Genomic DNA, 20,622 nt, shown 5'->3' with positions numbered 1-20,622 from the left:
TATTCCCTTCGCCCTTTCCTGTGCTATTATCCTGGTAGTTTTTGCTTGCAGTTGAGAGTAAAAGGCAACTCCAGATTATAGTGAATTCACTGGCCCTGCCATATAGCCTGGCCACTGCTGAAGAGAGAAAAGGGAGGTGGGGTCATGGAGGACCACTGACAGTGGCGGTCAGGCACTACCAGAAGCCCAGCTTGTGTTTCAAAAACAGGCTCTTGGACTTGTTCCCAGCAGATAAATCTTCAGTGGCTTGGAGAAGAGGAAAGGCTATTTCACAAACACCACAGTGTTTGGATTTCTAGAGGCTACCCAGGCCAAGAATACATCCCTAAGGGAAAGAAAGATACACACAAACTTAGTATGACAGCGTAGATACATTCTTTTTAACTTTTAAACAAAAAGGTACCCAAATCATTCCTTACAATTCCAAAGTATGATATTGCTAGTCTGTTAGAGGATATGGGGTAGATAGGATATACAAATGCCTGGTTTTGTGGATGTAAGTTCCCTGGAACATTTTGGTAGAAGGATAAAAATTTAATGCCCCCCTTCCCCAACACTTAGCATTTACTGTGCTATTTTCCACTTGTCCATTTTTTTCTGCAATTTTTGATTCATACCAAAGATTGAAAAGTTAGTATTCACTGTTAATAAAAGCTTTATGTGTTGCCTATTTTTAAAGAGTATACACAGAGGTATGGGGTAACAAGTGTGAACTTGGGCTATGTGGCAAATGCAAAATTTTCTTGGCATTGGCAGTTGAATTCAGGACCTTACACATGAGACACATGTGTATACCTTAGGACCTCTAATCAGATACACAGCAACCTACTCTTATCTAAGGTAAGGTAACACTGATATGTTCCCCGACAGTTTAACTAATACTTGAATTACAAGAACTGTTAAGCTCACCTGCAGTGCTTCACCACACACTCATTGCTGCAGTATTCATTGTCCCAGTCCTTACTCACAACAGGAGGGTTCTCACAGCCAGACCTCACACATCGAGGCTGGGGTGAGAGTGTCACAGGGGACCCACTCATCAATTCAACATCCATCTGAGAAGGAGATTCAACCTAGGACAGAAGCAACAAGGATCGATTACCTACCCACTGGATACCTAGTCAAATCGTTTCTTGTATGTAGAGGAAACATACCACAATCCCTCATACAGGGAATAAAGTTCCAAAAGAAGAGTTCTTGATTATCCCTTTTATAATCAAGCTTTAGGACTCTGCTAAGCAGAATGAAGTCGTCTCTTTCCAAGAAGGAAAGGCTTGGCATCACTTTAATTTTAATCTAACCCACCACTGCCTTTATTTCATATTTGAATACTTCCTTGAAAGTACCAAAACAAATATTTGCAGAAGGTGAACCTCAGTTAAGTTAGATGAGGAGGGCTAAGAAGACACTGTGACCCTATCAGAAAAGGGAATTTGGAGATTCAGAGTGTCCAGTTGACAAGGCATTACTGTTTTTAGCATTTAAACAACTGCTCCATTAATTACAGCATGCAAGGTAGTAAACAGGTACTGTACCATCAAGCTAAATCCCCAGCCCAAGACCCATACTGTTTTTTACAGTTTTGGGGTTTTTTTTTGTGTTTGAGATAGGATCTCCCTGTAACCCCAGCTGACCTGAACTCACTATGTAGACCAAGCTGGTCTTGAACTCACAAAGATCCGCCTGCCTCTGCCTCCCAAGTGCTGGGACTAAAGGTGTGTGCCACCACGCCTGGCCTTTTACAGTTTTTTAAAAAGCATTTTTATGTATATGTTTTGCCTACATATATGTAAGTGTGCCACATGCATGCAATGTCCATGGAGGCCAGAAGAGGTTGGTGGATCCCCCAGAACTGGACTTAAAGAGACGGGTGTTAGCTACCATGTGGATGTTGGGCATTGAATCCATGTCCTCTGCAAGCACCATCTCTTCAGCCCCTAAAGATTTATTTTTTAATTTTATGTTTTATGAGTATTTTGCCTGCATATATGCATGTGCACCACGTGTCTGCTGAGGACAGAAGACTCTGTCACACACTCTGGAACTAGAGTTACAGTTAGCCCCCACATGGGTGCTGGGAACCAGGGTCCTCTGTAAGAGCAGCAAGTGTTCCCAACAGCTAAGCCATCTCTATAGCCTCCCAAGACCCATGTTGTAAAAGAACCTATCATGTACAGGTTAAAGAAAATGGCCGCCTTTGGCTACACAGTGAGTTCCAAGTCAGCTCAGCCTAAGACCCCCGTCTCAAAACAACTGGCATAACTGAGATTTCTCATGCAGAGAGTAAGAGGCTACAGAGTGCCTAGCCCTGAATAGGACACCTTTGTCAAACCTTTGCCTCTGAAGGCTCAGGGATCACTGCAGAAGAGGAGGTAAATGACCACAAGGAAACATTTTTCCAGACAGCTGGGCAGTTACTACTATGAACTCAGCAATGGTAACAGCATCTTCAAGCCAGGCAGAACCCCAGCACTGAAGTGGCAAGGTAGGTAGGAGGCCCCAGCCCTAGGTGAATAACTTGGCAACCAGTGGCTGCAGAGAGACAGTATGATGCTGGATAGGCTGACCAGGCTCTGGTGGGTGGACTGAGGTTTAACTTGATAAGCATATATATAAAAAGTACATGAAATTGAGCTGGAGGTATGGGGGGTGCAGCGTGAGGGGGGGGTCTAAATATGATCAAAACATATGTATGAAATTCCCCCAAATCCAGTAAAAAGATGGGGAAAAAAAAAAACCCAAACTAGTATGAATCAATTTTATTTCTCTGGCTATACCCTCATCCCCATACATAATGTATCACGCTAAGCAGTAAACACCTAGAAGAAATCAAAGGATTTCTATCTTCAAAGTTTGGGATCCTTAGGGAGACACCTGAAAAAAAATGCTATAGGCTGTAGCCTTTCCAGTTGAACAGGTGTTATGTTTCATTAATTGAGGGTATAGGCTAGGACAAGAAGCCCTCCAATGTTCCCAGAAGCACGCTGGGTGTCCTGGGGGCAGAAGTGCTGATGAAAGGACTGCTGCTGGCAAGACTGCACACTTCTGGTTGCCAGGCACTAGGTGCCAGCACCACTGTCTCCTGGTTACCAGGCACCATATACCAGCACCACTGTCTCCTGGTTACTAGGCACCGTATACCAGCACCATTGTCTCCTGGTTACCAGGCACCGTATACCAGCACCACTCTCCCACTCCTTTCTTTAAATGTTCACACATTTTCACTGGCTGAGAGGAACCAGAATACAGGCTTACCTCAGGAACTACATCTGTGATCATTTCACAGATTGTCTCAGGAGAGGTTGCCTCTATTGTGTGGGCCTCAGGACTGCTGTTCAGAGGCCGCTCAGGACTGCTTTCTACAGCTGGAGGAACCAGGGTAGCCTGCATCTTCAGAGTGGGTGGAGGCACAATCTTGCTTTGCAGAGGAGGTGGCTGTTGTAAATTGATTCGAACTTTTTGAGGTGGAGGCTGTTGCATGGCCTGCAGTGGAGGAGGCTGCTGGAGAATGGTAACTTGCTGTTGGGTTGGGGGCTGAGGCATCTGTTGTAATGGAGGGGGCTGCAGTCGGGGTGGAGGCAGTTGCATAGAAGCAGCAGCTGCTGCAGCTGCCTGCAACACTGACCGCGTGACAATCTGGGCTTGTTGGCTGGGCTGGATGGTAGCTGTACTTGTCTGGCCTAATTGGAGCCCACGGGAGGTGACCACTGTGGCTGGGATAACAGTAACCATCCCTCCTTGAGACATGGTAATAGAAGAGGGCAACATCTGTTTGGTAATAATCAACTTGGTGATATTGGGCTGACCCCCAGCCCCAGAAGATGCCTGGTTTGCCACATAGGATGAAAGAGTGGAATTAACAACAATGCAAGGGGACAAGGCAGGGGACTCTGTTGAGGCTGGTGCTGGAGATGCCGGGTCCACAGTAGCCACAGGAGGTGGTGAAGGAGTCTGTGATTGTGGCATGGGATCCAATTCTACTGTCTCTACAGTGGCCTAAAAAGTGACCAAACACACAAAAAAGCATTGAGAAATTTACTCTGCTGCAGGACATTCATTTTTATTACAGCTCAAAGAAAGATAACATCATAAACTGAAAAAATAAAGGGGCAGTTGTGAGTAGAGGCTTTGCTAAAGTAAACACTGGAAGTAATGGGTACACTCACAGACTGATAAGCTTTGTATGAAGTGAAATAATGGAAAGCTATTCAATAGTTTTTAATACTCAGTATTAGTTCCACAGGGTGTTTTAGGGGAGTTGGAGTGGCATTTATTACTGTTAATAATAATTTTTAATTGGTTAAAACATGTTTATTCTAATTCTCTTACCTGACACTCCTGGTTGTCTTTATAAGCAGCCAGGGCCTTAAGGTACTCTTTCTTTGCAGCCTCAGTTTTCCGCTTATACACCTACAGTAATGACAAAATTGTTTGAAAAGTCCCTATACTGCTAGAAAAGACTGATAGTCTATCACTATTCATCAGGAACTCATCAGTCCAGTCACTTCAAACTCTCTGTAAAAACACCTCTGAGCCAGCAATGACAGTGCCTGTGGCAGACTCACTCCCCAGTCTTGCCAGAGTAACTGCACTTCTAAACTGAACAGGAAGTAATCCCCACTCATTTGTCTAACAAAAATAAAAACAACTCCCAAACTGCTTAAGATCAACTTACGTAATCTGTGACTGCCGAACTCAGAAACTTTTTCCTTAAAGTTATCAAAGATGGACCCAAGAGTCCTTACCATCTGTAGGCCTCCTCTCCCATCAAAAGCTGAAGGCCATTTCCTTTTCTCTGGGCATCTCTGTGACTTGTTTGATCTTTAGAATGTGGCTGAAGTAACAAACTTCAGAGTATTACTCTAACCCTACCACTACCTGCAACGTAAAAGGCCACACGAAGGAACACTAACACATCTGACTAACAGACGGCACTGACTGCCAGGTATGGGAACAAAGGCGTCTTTGCCACATCAGCTATCACACAACAGTAAGAAGCCCAGGCAAGGACAGCAGAGACATCAAACTAACAGAATGAGAAGCAATAAACTGTTGTTTGAGGCCATTAAATTTGTGGTGGTGAAACAGCAACAGATAACTGAAAAGTTTGCTCGGACACAAGATGCATGCACACATGTGGATGATAATTAACCTCTTCAACTTTACTTTGTATTTGAGCAGCACTAATTTATAGTATTCAGTCTCCCTCTCTTCCCTCCCCCCCTCCCCTGCCCAGGATCCTGCTAGGTAGCTTAGGCTAGCCTTGAACTCATGATCTGCCTTTGCCTTCCAAGTGCTTGGGATTACAGGTGTGTGCCACAATACTATTTTTTTTTTTTAAATTCTGTGCTTTTTTATGAGACATCGAGTCTTGCTGTGTAACCCTGGCTAGCCTGGAACTTGACTATGTAGGATCAAGCTTATAACGATCCTCTTGTCTGTCTCCAGAGTACCAGGATTACAGGAATGTGCCACCACACCTAGCTTGTGTGTGTGTATGAGTATGTGTGAGTTCACGTGGTGGTCAGAGGTTGACTTTAGACGGCTTCTCCCCTGCATTTTTTCAAGACAAGGCACCTGGAACTCACTGACTAGCTAGGCTAGCTGGTCCATAAGCTTCAGGGAACTACCCGTCTCCACAATCCCACTTCTACCCCAAGTGCTACTTAACAGATTCCTCTGTGCCTGGCCTTTACATGGGTGTTGGGTATTGGAACTCAGATCCACATGCTTGCACAATAAGCATTTTACACACTGAGCTATCCTCCAGCCACCTGCCCAGCTTCTTTTTTTGAGACAGGGTCTTGTGTAGCCCAGGCTGGCCTTGAATTTGCTATGCAGCTGAGGATAACCTTGAATTCCTGACTCTTCCCAAGTGCTGAAATTATAGGTATATGCTGTCAATGCCAGCTTTTTTTCCCTTTCCTATAAAAAATGGGGGTGATGATGTCTCACTATGTTATTGACCCCAAATACCTGAGCTCACAGGATCCTCTTTCTTTACTATGGGTACACGTTCAGCTGCTGATATTTTAAAAATGTTTTTTATTATTTTTATTTTATGTGTATGCATGTATTGCCTGCATGTAGGTAAGTGCACCCATGTCATGCAGTGCCTGTGGAGTACAGAAGGGGCTGACAGATCCCCTGGAACTGGAGTTACAGACAGTTGTTAGCTGCCATGTGGGTGCTGGGATTCGAACCCAGGTCTTTGGCAAGAATAACCAGTGTTCTTAACCGCTGAGCCATCTCTCCAGCCCCAAGCTGCTGACTTTTTAAAAAAATTTAGGGAGATTACAGTTTTCAAGTTTACACTTGAAAATGAGAAAACTGTAAATTAAATTATAAATGCAAATGTTAAGGATTAGTCTCAACATGCAACCTATCAAGGAATAGCTTAATTTTACAAATAGGAAAAAATGAGGCTTTGGAAAGTTAATCTAAACACTAAGCTGAAGACACAAGAGGAACTAGAAATCACATGGGATTCAGAAGAAGCCAGGCTGTCTCAACTGTATCATTTAAAAGCTGTGACCTTAACTAGAAAGTGAACCTCAGATTCCACCTTCAGCACCAAGAGGGGAATGGTGGTTATTTTATAATTATTACTAATAGTTTAACTTGGGTTTGCTACTCAACACCACAAAAATAACTAAAATAAAATGCTTTTTTTCTGAAACTTCTAAGACACAGGATGTGTGAATTCAGTTAGCAGAGTTGATCAATAAAGACATTTAAGAAAAAATTTTTGCTTTTTTTTTCCTCTTAAAAACTACTACCCATTGGTTTACTACTTCACCTGTTTTTGCTCTTCTCCAAGACTGTCCCACATGGAAGCTACAATCTTTGAAACCTCTCCAAAGGTAGCATTAGGATTTTGTCCCTTGATGGCAGCCTGAGTATCACGAAAGAACAAAGCGTACGCAGAGACAGGTTTCTGAGGTTCATTAGGGTCTTTCTTTTTTCTCTTTTTTGGAGCCTTCTGCTTTTTCCCTGCTTCCACTACCACGGTCTTCTGGCTGGGAAGTTGCTGTCAGAGAGGAGAAAGAGAAGAGAGAGAGGAGAGAGAGAGAGAGAAGGGGGGGAGGATTAAGATTACAAGAAAGAAGGGAAGAATTTGATCTAAAGATCTGTAAGGAAAGGGTTTTTATAGGAGGTCAAACTGCCACAGGTATGGAATTTATGCTAAAAATACACAACAGTTTTTACTTTTCTTAAAGATTTACTTTTTATGTATGAGTGTTTTACCTGCATGCATGTTAGTGCATCACTTGTATGCCTGGTGCCTGCAGAGACCAGAAGAGGGCATCGGATCCCCTGGAAGTGGAGTTATGGATAGTTGTGAGCTACCACGTGGGTGCTAGGAACCGAGCCCGGGTCCTCTGCAAGAGCAGCAAGTGCTCTTTACCGCTGAGCCATCTATCCAGCCCCCAGAAGCAACAGTTTTAAAAGTCGTTAGTAAAATATGTGAGAATCATTAAGAACTGTGATTGGGAGTTACATTATAAATTGCAAATCAAGAGGTAGGACCCCCATACCCAGAAACCAGTAATAGAGAAGATGGCAGGGTAGAATATTGATTAGGCTTTATACGCCAAGAGTTTTATCCTGGATTATCAACAGAACTGATTTTGGCAGGGAACGCCTCACCCTCCGGAAATCATCAACACCATCTTCATGAAGTGAATTAGTAGGTGACGGAGTAGTTGAAAGACGATCCTCAGGTGACTGGGCAGGTGGCAAGATAGTGCCACCCCCTAAACTCAAACCAAGCTGAGAACTCAGTTCTGACTGATCAATAGTAGTCAACTGGCTATGTCCCATCAAGCCAGATGTCATGTCTGTCATTGGTACATCAATTGTAACAGGTGGGTTGGCACTATACTGAGTTCCTATAGAATGGTCCAAGTCCTGAGAGAAGCAGAAGGACTAATTAGACACTAAATAATAAACCACCATTTCCCCCTCCTGAATTCAGCTGTTTTTAAATCCCTTGCTTACAAAGACTATCATCATTGTTTTTTTGTCTTTTTGAGGCAGGGTCTCCTTGTAGCCCCAGCTGTGCTGGAACTTATAGACCAGACTGGCCTCGGGAACTCACAAAGATCCACCTGCCTCTGCCTCCCAAGTGCTGGGATTAAAGAGCTGACTATCATCATTTAAACCACACAGAACCTCAGATAATCTGTCTATAATAAAAACGTTAGGCATTTTAAAAAAAAAAAAAGCAGAAATTAGTAAATCCACTTTGTAGTCAAAGACCTATTTGGGGCAGAAAAGTCTTAAATCTTGAACTAGTTCAAAAGCAAGTAATTCAGGTATTGTAGCATATGTCCATAACTCTGACAGAGGCAGGAGGATCACTGCAAGTTCAAGGCCAGCCAGGGCTACATGGTAGACCCAGTCTCAGAAACAAAAAGGACAAATAACTCACTTAGTAATCCGTGGGTAGTGACAGCACCAAAGCTAAACCCAACTGCACCTTCTAAAACAATGCCAGACAGTGAGAGTAGATAGGGCTAAACAGTGGAGATATTTGTCATCAAATGCAGTATAGAGATGTGTTACTGATGATGTGCTGGAAACCCAACACACTGATTTGTAAGACACTAATGTACAGTTAATATTACACTTGATTTAGATCATTTTTGAACAAATTGCCCGATGTACCAGTTAGATCTGAATTATAGAGTATAAATGCTATAGTAAAAAGAAAACTCTGCTATTAAAAAACCAAAAATCATTTTCATTTCAAAGTTGACATGGGACATTTCACAATTTACAATCATTTTTCAAGCAAATCTCATTTATTCAGGTAAAATTTAAGCCTTTGTGTTGCAGCTTTAGCTATAAGAATAAGAAACAAGTAATGTTGCTGGGCGTGATAGCATTCACCTACCCAGCACTTGGGAGGCAGAGGAAGGCAGATCTCTGTGAGTTCAAGGCCAGCCTGATCTACATAGTGAGTTTCAGGTCAGCTGGAGCTACAAGGAGACCCTGTCTCAAAAAGACTGAAAAAAAAGAAACAAGTAATGGCCAAGTTTAGCAGGGAATAGCAAGTAACTACTGTATCCCCAAATACCATTCCTATGAACTTGGGTGAACCTGGCATCGTCTTGCCCCTTACCATGGTCAAGCCTCCACTCAGGAGCCCCCCGCCCTGCTCCATCAAGCCATGGGTCATGCCAACAGGCATGTCCAATGTCTGAACCCCATATTGGGCTGAAAAACTGCCATCCTGTGAAGAGGAGGGGTCTGCCAGGTCATCAAAGTGGCCAACCACATCTGAGACAGCCAGTGAGGGATCAGAATCCAAGGAGATGGGCGGGATTTCAAATTCCTCATCACCCAAACTTGGTGTATGGAATGTCTGTAGGGGAGAAAAGAGAAAACAAATTATTAGGAAGAGGAGAAACTGCACATTGCTAAGAGAAGGACATGGCTGGGCACTAGAGACCGTCAGTGTACCTCTAAATAACTTGTGATCTTATTTTTGTTATAGACTTCATAGACCTTACTGAATTTTACAAATGATCTATTTATCCTCTCAAATTTTGAGTTATGGGAAACATCCAAGATGCCAACATCAATCACAATTATCAATTCTTTTATCTCTTTTCAACCTTTACTACCTTTGTCGTACATAACTGTCTACTCTTCTAATAATTCTTTTAACACAATTAGTAAGGAACCAGCCTTATAACTTATTTACCCCACACTAAAATATTAGCACTTAAAAGTTTCTTGGGGCTGGACAAATAGCTCAGTGTAGAGCACTGGCTGCTTGCAAAAGACCAGGTTCCGGTTCCCAGCACCCACATGGTTGCTAACAACCATCCATAACTCCAGTTCCAAGGGATCTGATGCGCTCTTCTGACCTCTGCAGGGTATGTACAACATGAGTGCATTTACATGCAGGCAAAACACTCACACAGAAAATAAAAATTTTTTTTTTGTCTTTTTGGGACAGGGTCTCCTGGTAGCACCAGCTGGCCTGGAACTCACTACATAGACCAGGCTGGCCTTGAACTCACAGAGATCTGCCTGCCTCTGCCTCCCAAGTACTGGGATTAAAGGCATGTGGCACGACGCCTGGCTATAAAAATAAAAATTTAAAAAGTTTCCCATTGCTTTATTTTAGAAACTAGTGTTAGCAACCAATAAGATTTTTTTTTTAACGTTTTTATTTTATGTGTATTGTTCCTGCATTCATTTAAGCGCACCCATGTTGTGCAATGCCCTCGGAGGTCAGAAGAGGGCATCCCATCAGATCTGGAACTGGAGCTATGGATGGTTGTTAGCTGCCACGTGGGTGCTGGGAATCAAATCCCAGTCTTTTGCAAGAGCAGTCAGTGCTCTTAACCACTGAGCCATTTCTCCAGCCCCAATAAATAAGATTCTTATTTGCACAGGATTTGGGAGGAAACCCAGTAATACCAAGAAAACAGATAACAACTACAAAGTGAGTTTCAGGCCAACTTGGCCTATATAGCAAGACCCTATCTAAAAAATAATAGTAAAAAAATTTTAAAATAAAAATTAAACAAAAGAAATCTGGGTATAGTAGTGCATGCCTTTAATCCCAGCATTCAGGAGGCAGAGACAGATGGATCTCTATGAGATCAAGGCCAGCCCTAGTCTACATGGGGAATTCAAGGACTGCTGGATATATAAGGAGACCTGTCTAAAAAGACAATAATAATAATAATAATAATAATAATAATAATAATAATAAATTATTCTTGCTAAAGACCCACTTCCTTCCTCTGAGTCAGAGTACAATAATTCACTGGAAGTTTTTTGTTGTTGTTATTTTGTTTTTTGAGACAGAGTCTCACCCAGGGTGGCCTCAAATGGCAAGCCTCCTGACTGCTGGGATTACAAATATATACCACCACACCCAGCTTCACGCCTATTCTGAATGGGACCACCAACCTCAAAACTAACAGTAATGTCTAACCCAAGCTATATTAACTGTTATGGTTTCCTTAAGGCACTAAAAGACTAAAATAGAGGCATCTGAAGTAATAAAGCACTCTAAGTAATAGCAAGACATTTGTAGAAAGAACTGTGGCTCAAGTCTCAGACCTACCATTTATCATATGACCTCGAATAGGTTTTCATCTATAAAATGGAGATTATAGTCAGGCCTGGTGGTGTAAACCTGTAATCTCAGCATGCAAAAAACTGATGCAGGAAGATTACCAGGAGTTTGAGGCAAGACTGGGTGATAGTTTATAGGTCATCCTACAGAGTGAAACCCTATCTCAAGAAAACAAAAACAGAAGCTGGAAAGAAGAAGCTGGAAAGATGGCTCAATGGTTCAGGGCACTGGCTACTCTTGCAAAGGACTTGGGTTTGACTCCCCAACACCCAGATGGCAGCTAACAACTATTGGTAACTACTCCAGTTCCCTCTTCTGACCTCTGAGGGCACCGCATGACACAGGTGCACTTACACACATGCAAGCATGTAAAATACACATAAAATGTTAAAACAAGCAAGACATTATAATGGTAATCCCCTTGTACAGGTTATGTAGATGAGATTTAGTGCCTAGAAACTTACCATACTATCTGATACATGTAATTGCTTAATAGCCATTAACCATTATTTTAGTAACGTCAATACATTCTTTAGTAAAAGCTACATTTTTGATTTCCAGCTACCCCAATCAATTATCATAGATAACTCAAATTTTTCTATTTGAGAGTCTCACTATGTAGACCAGGCTGGGCTCAAACTCACGGAGATCCACCCACCTCTGCCTCACAAATGCTAGAATTAAAGGCCTGTGCCACCATACCCCGCAAATTTTTCCTTTGACAATTGGAATTTTAGAAGCTAAACAGAATAAATACCAATAGATTCAAGTAAGATGGGTACCCACATAGTTTTCATGATTAAATAATGAATTTTAAGAAGAATTTCTCAAAAATTTTCTAGACTAAGAATGGGGTCTCCTGATTAGTTTTGTTTGAATAAAGACATGACTAGGCCCATTACCTCCAGCTAGTAAAAACCAGAGAGCAAAGAGTACACCTGCGGAATGCCCATCTCTCTGAAATCATACCGGCAAAAAGAAGTTTACTCTTACTAATAAAGCACAAAAAGATCTTCACACAGGCCCAATTTTGACACTTGTCCTCATCTTACTACTGTGCTGTCATTTGGTGGCCGTCCTCGTCTTACGACCGTACTGTCATTTTGGTGGCTGTCCAGGATGGTAAGCTGAGTGGCGTACACAAAACAGGAGCAGGGAGTTCTTGACGAAATACTAAACGTTTCCCTACACAATTCATAATTTTTGTTATAGTGTGGAAATTCTTCTAAAACTTAAGGTTAAATATGAGCATTTTTCAGGAAGAGGACACAAAGTATTTTTTTTAAATACCAGATTCTCAGCCCAATTAGAAAATGTATAGAGACATGAGAAAGGATCAAGGAGAACATTTACTATATATTTCAGATTCTTAAGTTTTCAGTTCTGTAAGATACCAATTGCCTTGGCAAAAGCAAAAGAGGCCTATCCTTTTCTGGTTACCACAACAAAATAGTAGCTCTGCCATAATATGAGACAGGGTACTATTTGTTAATGACTTTTGACTTTCAGAAAGAATGAACACTCATATACGTAACAAGGAAACAGTGTTCAGTAAGAGACTTCCTGTCATAAACCATTTGGATTGCCCTCACAGTCTGCACTAAAAAACCAAGAGTAATGTAAGGTGAGGTGGCGCACACTTTTAGTCTCAGCACTTGGGAGGCAGAGGCAGGCGGATCTCTGTGAGTTCGAGGCCAGCCTGGTCTACATAGTGAGTTCCAGGACAGCTGGGGCTACAGGGAGACCCTGTCTCAAAAAGACCAAAAAAATAATAATAAATAAATAAATAAATAAATAAATAAATAAATCAAACCTAAAACTAACAAATATTAAAGTGAAAATAAGAACCACGTGGTTTGGACACTGGCGAAACAGGAACATGATACTTTTTCTCTTCTCGCTTTGTTTTCCTTTAAGGCCCTGGGGTTTTTTGTTTCTTTTTGTGGTGTGTATGTAAGGGTCTTCCTCAATCACTTTCCACCTTAAAATATTTTTTTAAGTTTATGTGTACCTGTGTGTTTATGTGCACCTGTCTGTGAGTGCCCGTGGAGGCCAGAAGAAAGCATCGGATTCCCTGGAGCTGGAGTTACTGGTGATTGTCAGCCACCTGATATGGGTACTCTGAGCAGAACTTGGGTCCTCCATGAGAGCAGCAACTATTCCTAAGCACTGAGGCATCTCTCCAGCTGCTTCCACCTTATTTTTGAGACAAACTCTCACTGAACTTGTAGTACCCCTATTCAGCTATTCTGGCTGGCCAGTGAGCATTGCCTATCTCTGCCTCCCCACCACTGAGATTACAGACATGTGCCTACATGATCAGCTTTTGATGTAAGTAATGGGGATCTGAACTCAGGTCTTCATGCTTACAGGGCAAGCATTTTACCCACTAAGCCATCTGCCTAGTCCCCAAACTTTGAATTTTATGAGGTAAAGGCCAGTTTTGGAATTAGTTTATAAAAAAAGAATACTTACAGGCCAGAAAGATGGATCAGCAAGCTCTCTGGGGCCCATACGGTAGGTGGAGAACCTTCCCTCTCCCACACACAAACACCACAGCATATACGTGTGCGTACTCACAAAATAAGTAAATAAAATTAAAAATATAAAGGATGCTTAGATGTTGACAGAAAGAGGGCTGGAGAGATGGCTCAGCAGTCAAGGGCACTTGCACAGCTCTTGGAAAGGACCAGAGCTTGTTTCCTAGCACCCACATCAGGCAGCTCACCTGTAACTCCAGCTCCAGGGGCTCCTACACCCTATTCTGGCCTCTGGAGGCACTGCACATACATGTGCATACACACAGACACAAACACATACAGGTACTAAAAGAAACGAAAGACCCAAACTACCATTTTCCCTTCTCTCAGTCCCCTCTTCCTCCCTTCCTTCTTTCTTTTGCCCTAGGCCTTGAACCTAGAGCCTCCACATGCTAAGCAAGACCTCTAAAATCAACTCACAGCCCAGCCATCCAGTATTTTTTGGAAGTTTCTTGTATATTAAATTTAGAGAAATTGATTTTAGTTTAACATCTATTTATTCAGCAGAACACTGTTACTTTTCTTCAAAACTGATATAATTTCTTCAAAAACTGATATAATACGCTGGGCAGCGTGGTGCGTGCACTTTCACATGAACAGGGTCAATCTGACATTTACAACACTCCAAACAATGAAATTAAACTATGGAGACCTTACAAGCCAGACATGGTGGCGCATGCCTTTAATCCCAGCACTTGGGAATCAGAGGCAGGCGGATCTCTGTGAGTTCAAGGCCAGCCTGGTCTACATAGTGAGTTCCAGGATAGCTGGGGCTACAGGGAGACCCTGTCTCAAAAAGACCAAACAAACAAACAAACAAACAAAACCTATGAAGACCTTATTCAGAAGAAACGAAATAAAACTGCAAAACACAAGATTTTATGTATATGAGTGTTTTGCCTGCATGCTTGGCAAGTGCATCCATACATGCAATGCTTGCATATGGAGGCCAGAAGGTGTTGGATCCCCTGAAACTGGAATAACAGGTAACTGATAGCCACCATGTGGATGCTGGGAACTGAGCCTGGGTCCTCTGCAAGAGGAGTACTACTCAACTGCTGAGCTATCTCTCCAGCCCCACAAAATTTAGTTTATATCATTTCTAATTCTGTCACTCATTGGATTCACACACCTCCTTGCTTAGGAAAATATTCAGTAATAGTAATAAGTGAAAAAAAATAGCAACTACTCACTGACAACCTAGTTCTCAATCATAAAAATGTTAGGATTTATTATAGGATAAACACACTCAACAGTAATTGCAAATACTTGGTGAAAACCAAAAACGATACAAACGGTTTACACCCCTTTTAGAAAAAAAACAACTATAACTCCTCAAAAGATGAAGTCTGGCATGGTAGTGCACACCTTTAATCTTACCACTTGGATGGAAGAGGTAGGTAGGTATCTGTCAGTTCAGAGCCATCCTGATCTACATAGCAAGCTCTAGGCTCCACAGTGAGACCTTACCCCAAAAAGAAAAACAAAAGGTGGAAGGTTCCAGTCTTAATACATTCTCTACAACTGCCAAAACTGTGGAATTCTCAAAAGATCCACCTTTACTTTGTCTAAACAAGTGCTACACATTTACAGTATTTTTTTTAATTTATTTTTTTTATGTGTATGTGTGTACTGCTTGCATGTAGGTAAGTGCACCTGTGTCATGCAATACCAGCGGAGGTTAGAAGAGGAAGTCGGATCCCCTGAAACTGGAGTTACGAGTAGTTGTTAGCTGCCATGTGGGTGCTGGGATTCGAACCCGGGTCTTCTGCAAGAACCACCAGTGTTCTTAACCACTGAGCCATCTCTCCAGCCCCATATTTACAGTATTTCAACCAAATATTTTCAGGATACCTGAGAGCCTACCACAATCATTACTTCTACTTCATGCCATCATTTGAAAAAACAAACAAGCCCGGCCTGGTGGTGCACGCCTTCACTCCCAGCACTTGGGAGGTAGAGGCAGGCGGACCTCTGTGAGTTCAAGGCCAGCCTGGTCTACAAAGTGAGCTCCAAGACAGCTGGGGCTACAGGAGACCCTATCTCAAAAAGACTAAAAAAACAAACAAAATTTAAATACCCTACTATTATAGTTGTTTGACAGCTGTGATACAAGGGTGAATTTGCTCAAAATTAAGCAAACAGAAATACTCAACTCCTTTTAAGTTCTCTGGAAGCTATTTTCTTTCCTTAGCAAAACAAGCAGACATCATATTAGCAAAGGCAACCACTTTAAAAAAAAAATTTCTGTGTGTGACTGTTAGTGCACACGCAGCGGAGGGCCCTGGCACTGGCCTTATGGACGGTTGTTAGCCGCCATGTGGGTGCTGGGAAAAGAATCTGGGTTTTCTGCAAAAGCAGCCAGGGTTCTTAACCGCTGAGCCGTCTGCAGTCCCAAAGCAACTACTTTTATCGGAGCAGTAATTTCAAGTGAAAACAACCCTTTCAACAGAGTTCCAGCATGCACCCGTATGCAGGGGTACCTTTAATCCCAGCACTGGATGGGTGGGGGCAGGCAGAGGCAGGTGGATCTGTGTGAGTTCGAGGCCAGCCTGGTCTACACAGCTAGTTCCAGGCAGGTCAGGGCTACAAGTGAGGCCTTGTTTCAAAACAAAATGAAAACAAAACACAGAAAAAAGAAAAGAAAGAAACCCACATGTCTGAGGTTAACCCCTATTGGGTAAACTACTTCCGTATCCTGGTTTCTTCACACTGCCTTCCCCCAATATCGTTGCAGCTATTCACAACGAAAGGAGGCGATTCCACCTGGTCTTTCGATTCCGAACCGCTCTCCTTCCTCAAAGTGGTTGTGTCAACATCCTGGTTTTCTGATGACAACAGCTTCCCGTTCTTCCGCAGACAGCCCTCATAGGCTCTAGAAGCTTCGACCACTTTTCTCCAACACCAATGGCAGCCCGGGCTCGCGGCCCCCGCCGGCCCGTGCTCTCCTCCCCAGCGCGCTACCCCAAACACTGCCCCAGCCCTCCCGCGCCCCAAGCGTCGGCGGCTCGTGCTCACCTCGGCCCCAGACAGGAAGGGGTGCGACGGCCCCGTGATTGTCAGGTAATTGTCATTTCCTCCGGGAAACTGGAATCCAAAAGAAAGCCGCGGATAAGTGGGCGCAGCGCGGGGCTGGCTGGCCTCCGAACCCGACCTCGGACGACATCCGCGGCCGCTCCCTCCCGGCCAGCCGCTCCTCCCGCCTTCCCGCCTCCGCGTCCCCCTCGTCGGCTGCGCGCTTCCGTCGGCTTCTGGGCCGCGATCCTACCTCCATCTTCATAGCCGCCACCACCGTCTCAGCGCCCTCATCACTCCCACCGCCCCCACCGCATTTGGAACTGCGTCACTTCCTCAAGGAAGAGCGTCGCCCTCCGCCAATTGGAAGGAGGGCTGAGGGGCCGCCAGGCGTCACGATTCCAGCCGACCTGAAGGCTCGCTATCGCCCCCTGGAGCTTGGTGGGATGATGGCATGTAGGAGAGCGCGGGGCGTTCCCAGAGGCGGTGTTGGGTATTCCGCGCCAAGCGAGGATTTCCGGGGAAAGCAGTAGAGACGTGGCCTGGGCTAGAGGGGCTGGAGCGGACGCAAATGAGGAGCTCGGTAGATTGAGTGGCTAGAGAGGTCGGGGGGGGCGGGTAAGTGGCCGTAGAAATCGGGCGGACCCGGAACACAGACGGTGGGGACCATGACTTATGCTTATCTCTTCAAGTACATCATCATCGGAGACACAGGTAACCCGCCCGACCGCCCCGGAGGCCGAAGCGGGGGCCCCACCTCCCTCGTCGGCCTGGGGCGGGGCTGGGCGAGTGGAGTTGAGCGGCGGGGGCGGGGCGGCTGCCGGAGGCGGGGCTCCGGCCCTTTCTTGCCCGGGCCGCCAGGGCTGGACGGTGGCTGCCCTGGCTAGGAGGCCGCTAACCCACGCCCTCGTGTTTCAGGTGTAGGGAAGTCATGTCTCCTCCTGCAGTTCACCGACAAGCGGTTCCAGCCTGTGCACGACCTCACGATAGGTAAGCGTATCTCCTCGTTCCAGAACAGGTAAAAACCGGCTGGCTAAGCTGCCGAAGTAGGCAGTGAGCAGCCTCAGTGTTCCAAGTCAAAAGTTACCCCTCGTTGCTTCAGTCCGGTCATGTTACATGAAAAATGTCTACGGCAGATAAATGGAGAGTAAATTTTAGAGATGAATGTAAGATACGGACTTGTTGGTTGGGAATTTTTTTCCTTCTTCAAATGCAATTTGTATGTTTGTGGAAAATTCCAGGAAAGCATGACGGCTTATTCAGAAACTCATCTGTAGTTTGTGGTAACCTCATACCAACCTCACAAGTTTTTCAAAGTGGACACTGATACCTGATTTGTGTGTGTATGTTAGGAAAGAAGCCAGTTGAACAGCCATCGCAGCCCTTCCCTCCTACTGTCCTCATTTCTCCTCTTTGAGAAACGGTCTGGCTTGATAGCCCATGTTAGCCTCCAGACTCACTCTGTAGCCCACTCTGGCAGTGAACTCAGAACAGTCCTCCTGCCTCAGCCTCCCAAATGCTGAGACAGGCATGCACCACCACACTGCGTTTAATAAGTTAGTTGCTGTTGTTTTTGTACCCCAAGCTGGCCTTGAACTAGCTGAAGATGACTTTGAACAGGTCCTGTCTTCCCCCTCCATCTCCTAAGTGTTGGGATTGTAGGTGTGCATCCCTATGATCGGCTTTTTTTTCACTCATTGAAATTTCATTCTTATTGTTCAGAAAGAAAAAAAAAGACTTTTTTTTTTTTTTCAAAAGCTGCCTTTTGATTCTTGTTGAAGCAACTGGAGTAGTAGGAAGCAGTTTTTCATCTTTCTTATAGCCCGTAACACCTTGAAATAGAAATACACTAGACATAACTTGCATGTCTACATAGGACAGCTGAATTGGTACAATACCAATCCTGAAGGCAAGCTAAATTAATGATCTTTCCTTTTTTTGGTCTTTTTGAGATAGGGTGGACCAGGGTGGCCTTGAACTCACAGAGATCTACCTGCCTCTGCCTCCCAAGTGCTGGGAATAAAGGTGTGTGCCACCACACCTGGCGTGGGTGCACTTATATACATACAGGCAAAACACTTGTACACATTAAAAAAAAAATAGAATCTTTATAAAAAAAACTCAAATACTTGGAAAATTTTAGAAGTTTTTTGAATTATGAAATTATTACCTAGTCAGATTTCAGTATAAACTAATATTCATAAAAATTTATTCATCTGTTTTATTTTGATTTTTTTTCTTAGAAAATAAAAACAGCTGTTTTGCAATTCATTAGTATGGAAACTGCTAATGACAAAATTTCCTACATACCTACATATTTTTTAAATATTTTATTATTTTTATTTTATGTGTATGCATGTATTGCCTGCATGTATACAAGTACACTTGTGTTGTACAGTGCCCTTGGAGGACAGAAGAGAGCGTTGGATCCTCTGGAACTGGAGTTAGAGATGGTTGTTAACCACCATGTGGATGCTGGGTATCAAACCTGGGTCCTCTGCAAGAGCAATCAGTACTCTTAACCACTGAGCCATCTCTCTAGCCCCTCAGATTTATCTTTAATTATGTATATATTTCTTTGTCTCTGTGTGGATATGTGCATGTGTGAACACAAGTGCCCACAGAGTCCAGAAGAGGGTGTTGGGTCCAATGGAACTGGAGTTCCAGTCAGATGTAAGTTTCCTGACCTGGGTACTAAGAAAACCAACTTGGGTCCCTTGAAAGAGCAGATACACTTTTAGTTGGTGAGCTATACTTATATTTCCATGCCTGCCTACTTTTATGTAGTACTGGGAATTGACCCTAGGGCTTCATGCATGCTAGGCAAGTACTGTATCAACTGAGCTATAATCCCTAGCCCATGAATTTTTTATTCTAGAAACTTTAAAGGAATGCAAACTTAATTGGAGCAGTGGGCAACTGTGTTGGGCCGGATGCCCCAGAGTGAAGACCAAGGATGAGTTGGAACACAGTAGAGGAAGTATGAGCCTCCCACTTGACATGTGTGTGTTCATTACAATCACATTTCTCCTCTTGGCCTTCCCTGACAGGTGTGGAGTTTGGAGCCCGTATGATCAACATTGATGGAAAACAAATCAAACTGCAAATCTGGGATACGGTAAGAGAGGGCAAAATGACTTAATGTAAGGCTAAGAGCCAAATATAACAATAAAAGCTGATGCAGCTACATATGGTGGTACACACAAGTCCTAACTGCGGGAGGAGACAGGAAGACCAAGAAAGTTCAAGGCCAGCAAAGGTTACATACTGAGACAGTTGGGGGGGCGGAATCTTATCTTTTAAAGAATTTTTAAATAACTAATATAGTAAAAATAGAATCAAATAATAAAGTTTATGGAGTAAAAAGTGAATGTCCATTTTATATTCATAAACCCTTTTCTCAACATTTGCTGCTGCTCTGCCAGATCCATTATTAATTTAACGTTCAGTGTCTGCTCAGACCTTACGCATTTAAATTCCTAAATATAATTATGCAAGTGTATGGCAGAGGTTGTTTTTTTAAACTAAAAATGTATATGTATATGTGATTGGGGGGCGGCACATGCACCATGGCATTTGTGGAGGTCAGCACAGCCTGTGGAGTTGGTTCTCTCCTCTGCCTACACGGGTTCCAGGGATTGAACTCCTTGTCTGACTTGCACAGCAAGTGCTGAACCATCTTGTGCCCAAGATTTTTGTTTTTATTAGGGTTTACGTGTGTGTATGTGAAAGAGTAGACCTACCTGGGATTGTCATGTAACAGCTTCCATGTTTTAGAGATTTTTCATGTGAATAAAGTACAGACCTGCCTCATTTCTTTCAGCACCTGCATATTCATAGAATGTGTCTGTACCTTGTATTTACCCACTCATGAATTGATGGAGATTTAGGTTGTTTCTCATTTTTAATAGCTTCTTTTTTTTTTTTTTTTTTTTTTTTTTTTTTAAACAGGGTCCCCCGTGA

At 43.4% G+C, this 20,622-nt stretch overlaps 2 protein-coding genes across 3 annotated transcripts in view; one reads left to right on the top strand and one right to left on the bottom strand.

Annotated features, from left to right (window-relative positions):
* Positions 1–51: 51 nt before the first annotated feature.
* On the bottom strand, positions 52–16,995 carry Tox4 (TOX high mobility group box family member 4). Of its 2 annotated transcripts, XM_008832703.3 has the most exons (10): positions 16,913–16,995; positions 16,663–16,731; positions 9,128–9,370; positions 7,651–7,911; positions 7,249–7,317; positions 6,800–7,030; positions 4,330–4,410; positions 3,256–3,996; positions 910–1,073; positions 52–325 (listed from the first exon to the last, which is right to left on the bottom strand). In XM_008832703.3, exons 1-10 carry the CDS (start codon positions 16,922–16,924, stop codon positions 265–267), a joined length of 1,932 nt encoding a protein of 643 aa, XP_008830925.1. In that variant the 5' UTR covers positions 16,925–16,995; the 3' UTR covers positions 52–264. The 2 variants fall into 2 exon arrangements, with proteins under 2 accessions (XP_008830925.1, XP_008830926.1); XM_008832704.3 differs by lacking the exon at positions 7,249–7,317.
* An 18-nt stretch (positions 16,996–17,013) lies between these two features.
* The window catches only part of Rab2b (RAB2B, member RAS oncogene family), a 24,816-nt gene continuing 21,207 nt past the window's right edge, over positions 17,014–20,622 (top strand). Inside the window, exons 1-3 of the mRNA XM_008832702.3 lie at positions 17,014–17,373; positions 17,578–17,649; positions 19,710–19,777. Of these exons, the coding sequence (XP_008830924.1) occupies positions 17,328–17,373; positions 17,578–17,649; positions 19,710–19,777 (186 nt within the window). The 5' untranslated portion in view covers positions 17,014–17,327. The remainder of the gene's footprint in view (positions 17,374–17,577; positions 17,650–19,709; positions 19,778–20,622) is intronic.

This window comes from Nannospalax galili, unplaced genomic scaffold (assembly GCF_000622305.1).
Source record: "Nannospalax galili isolate Female #2095 unplaced genomic scaffold, S.galili_v1.0 scaffold1256, whole genome shotgun sequence".
Lineage (NCBI taxonomy): Eukaryota > Metazoa > Chordata > Mammalia > Rodentia > Spalacidae > Nannospalax > Nannospalax galili.
The sequence above is the reverse complement of the archived record's forward strand: the minus strand, read 5'-3'. Positions and strand labels throughout refer to the sequence as shown.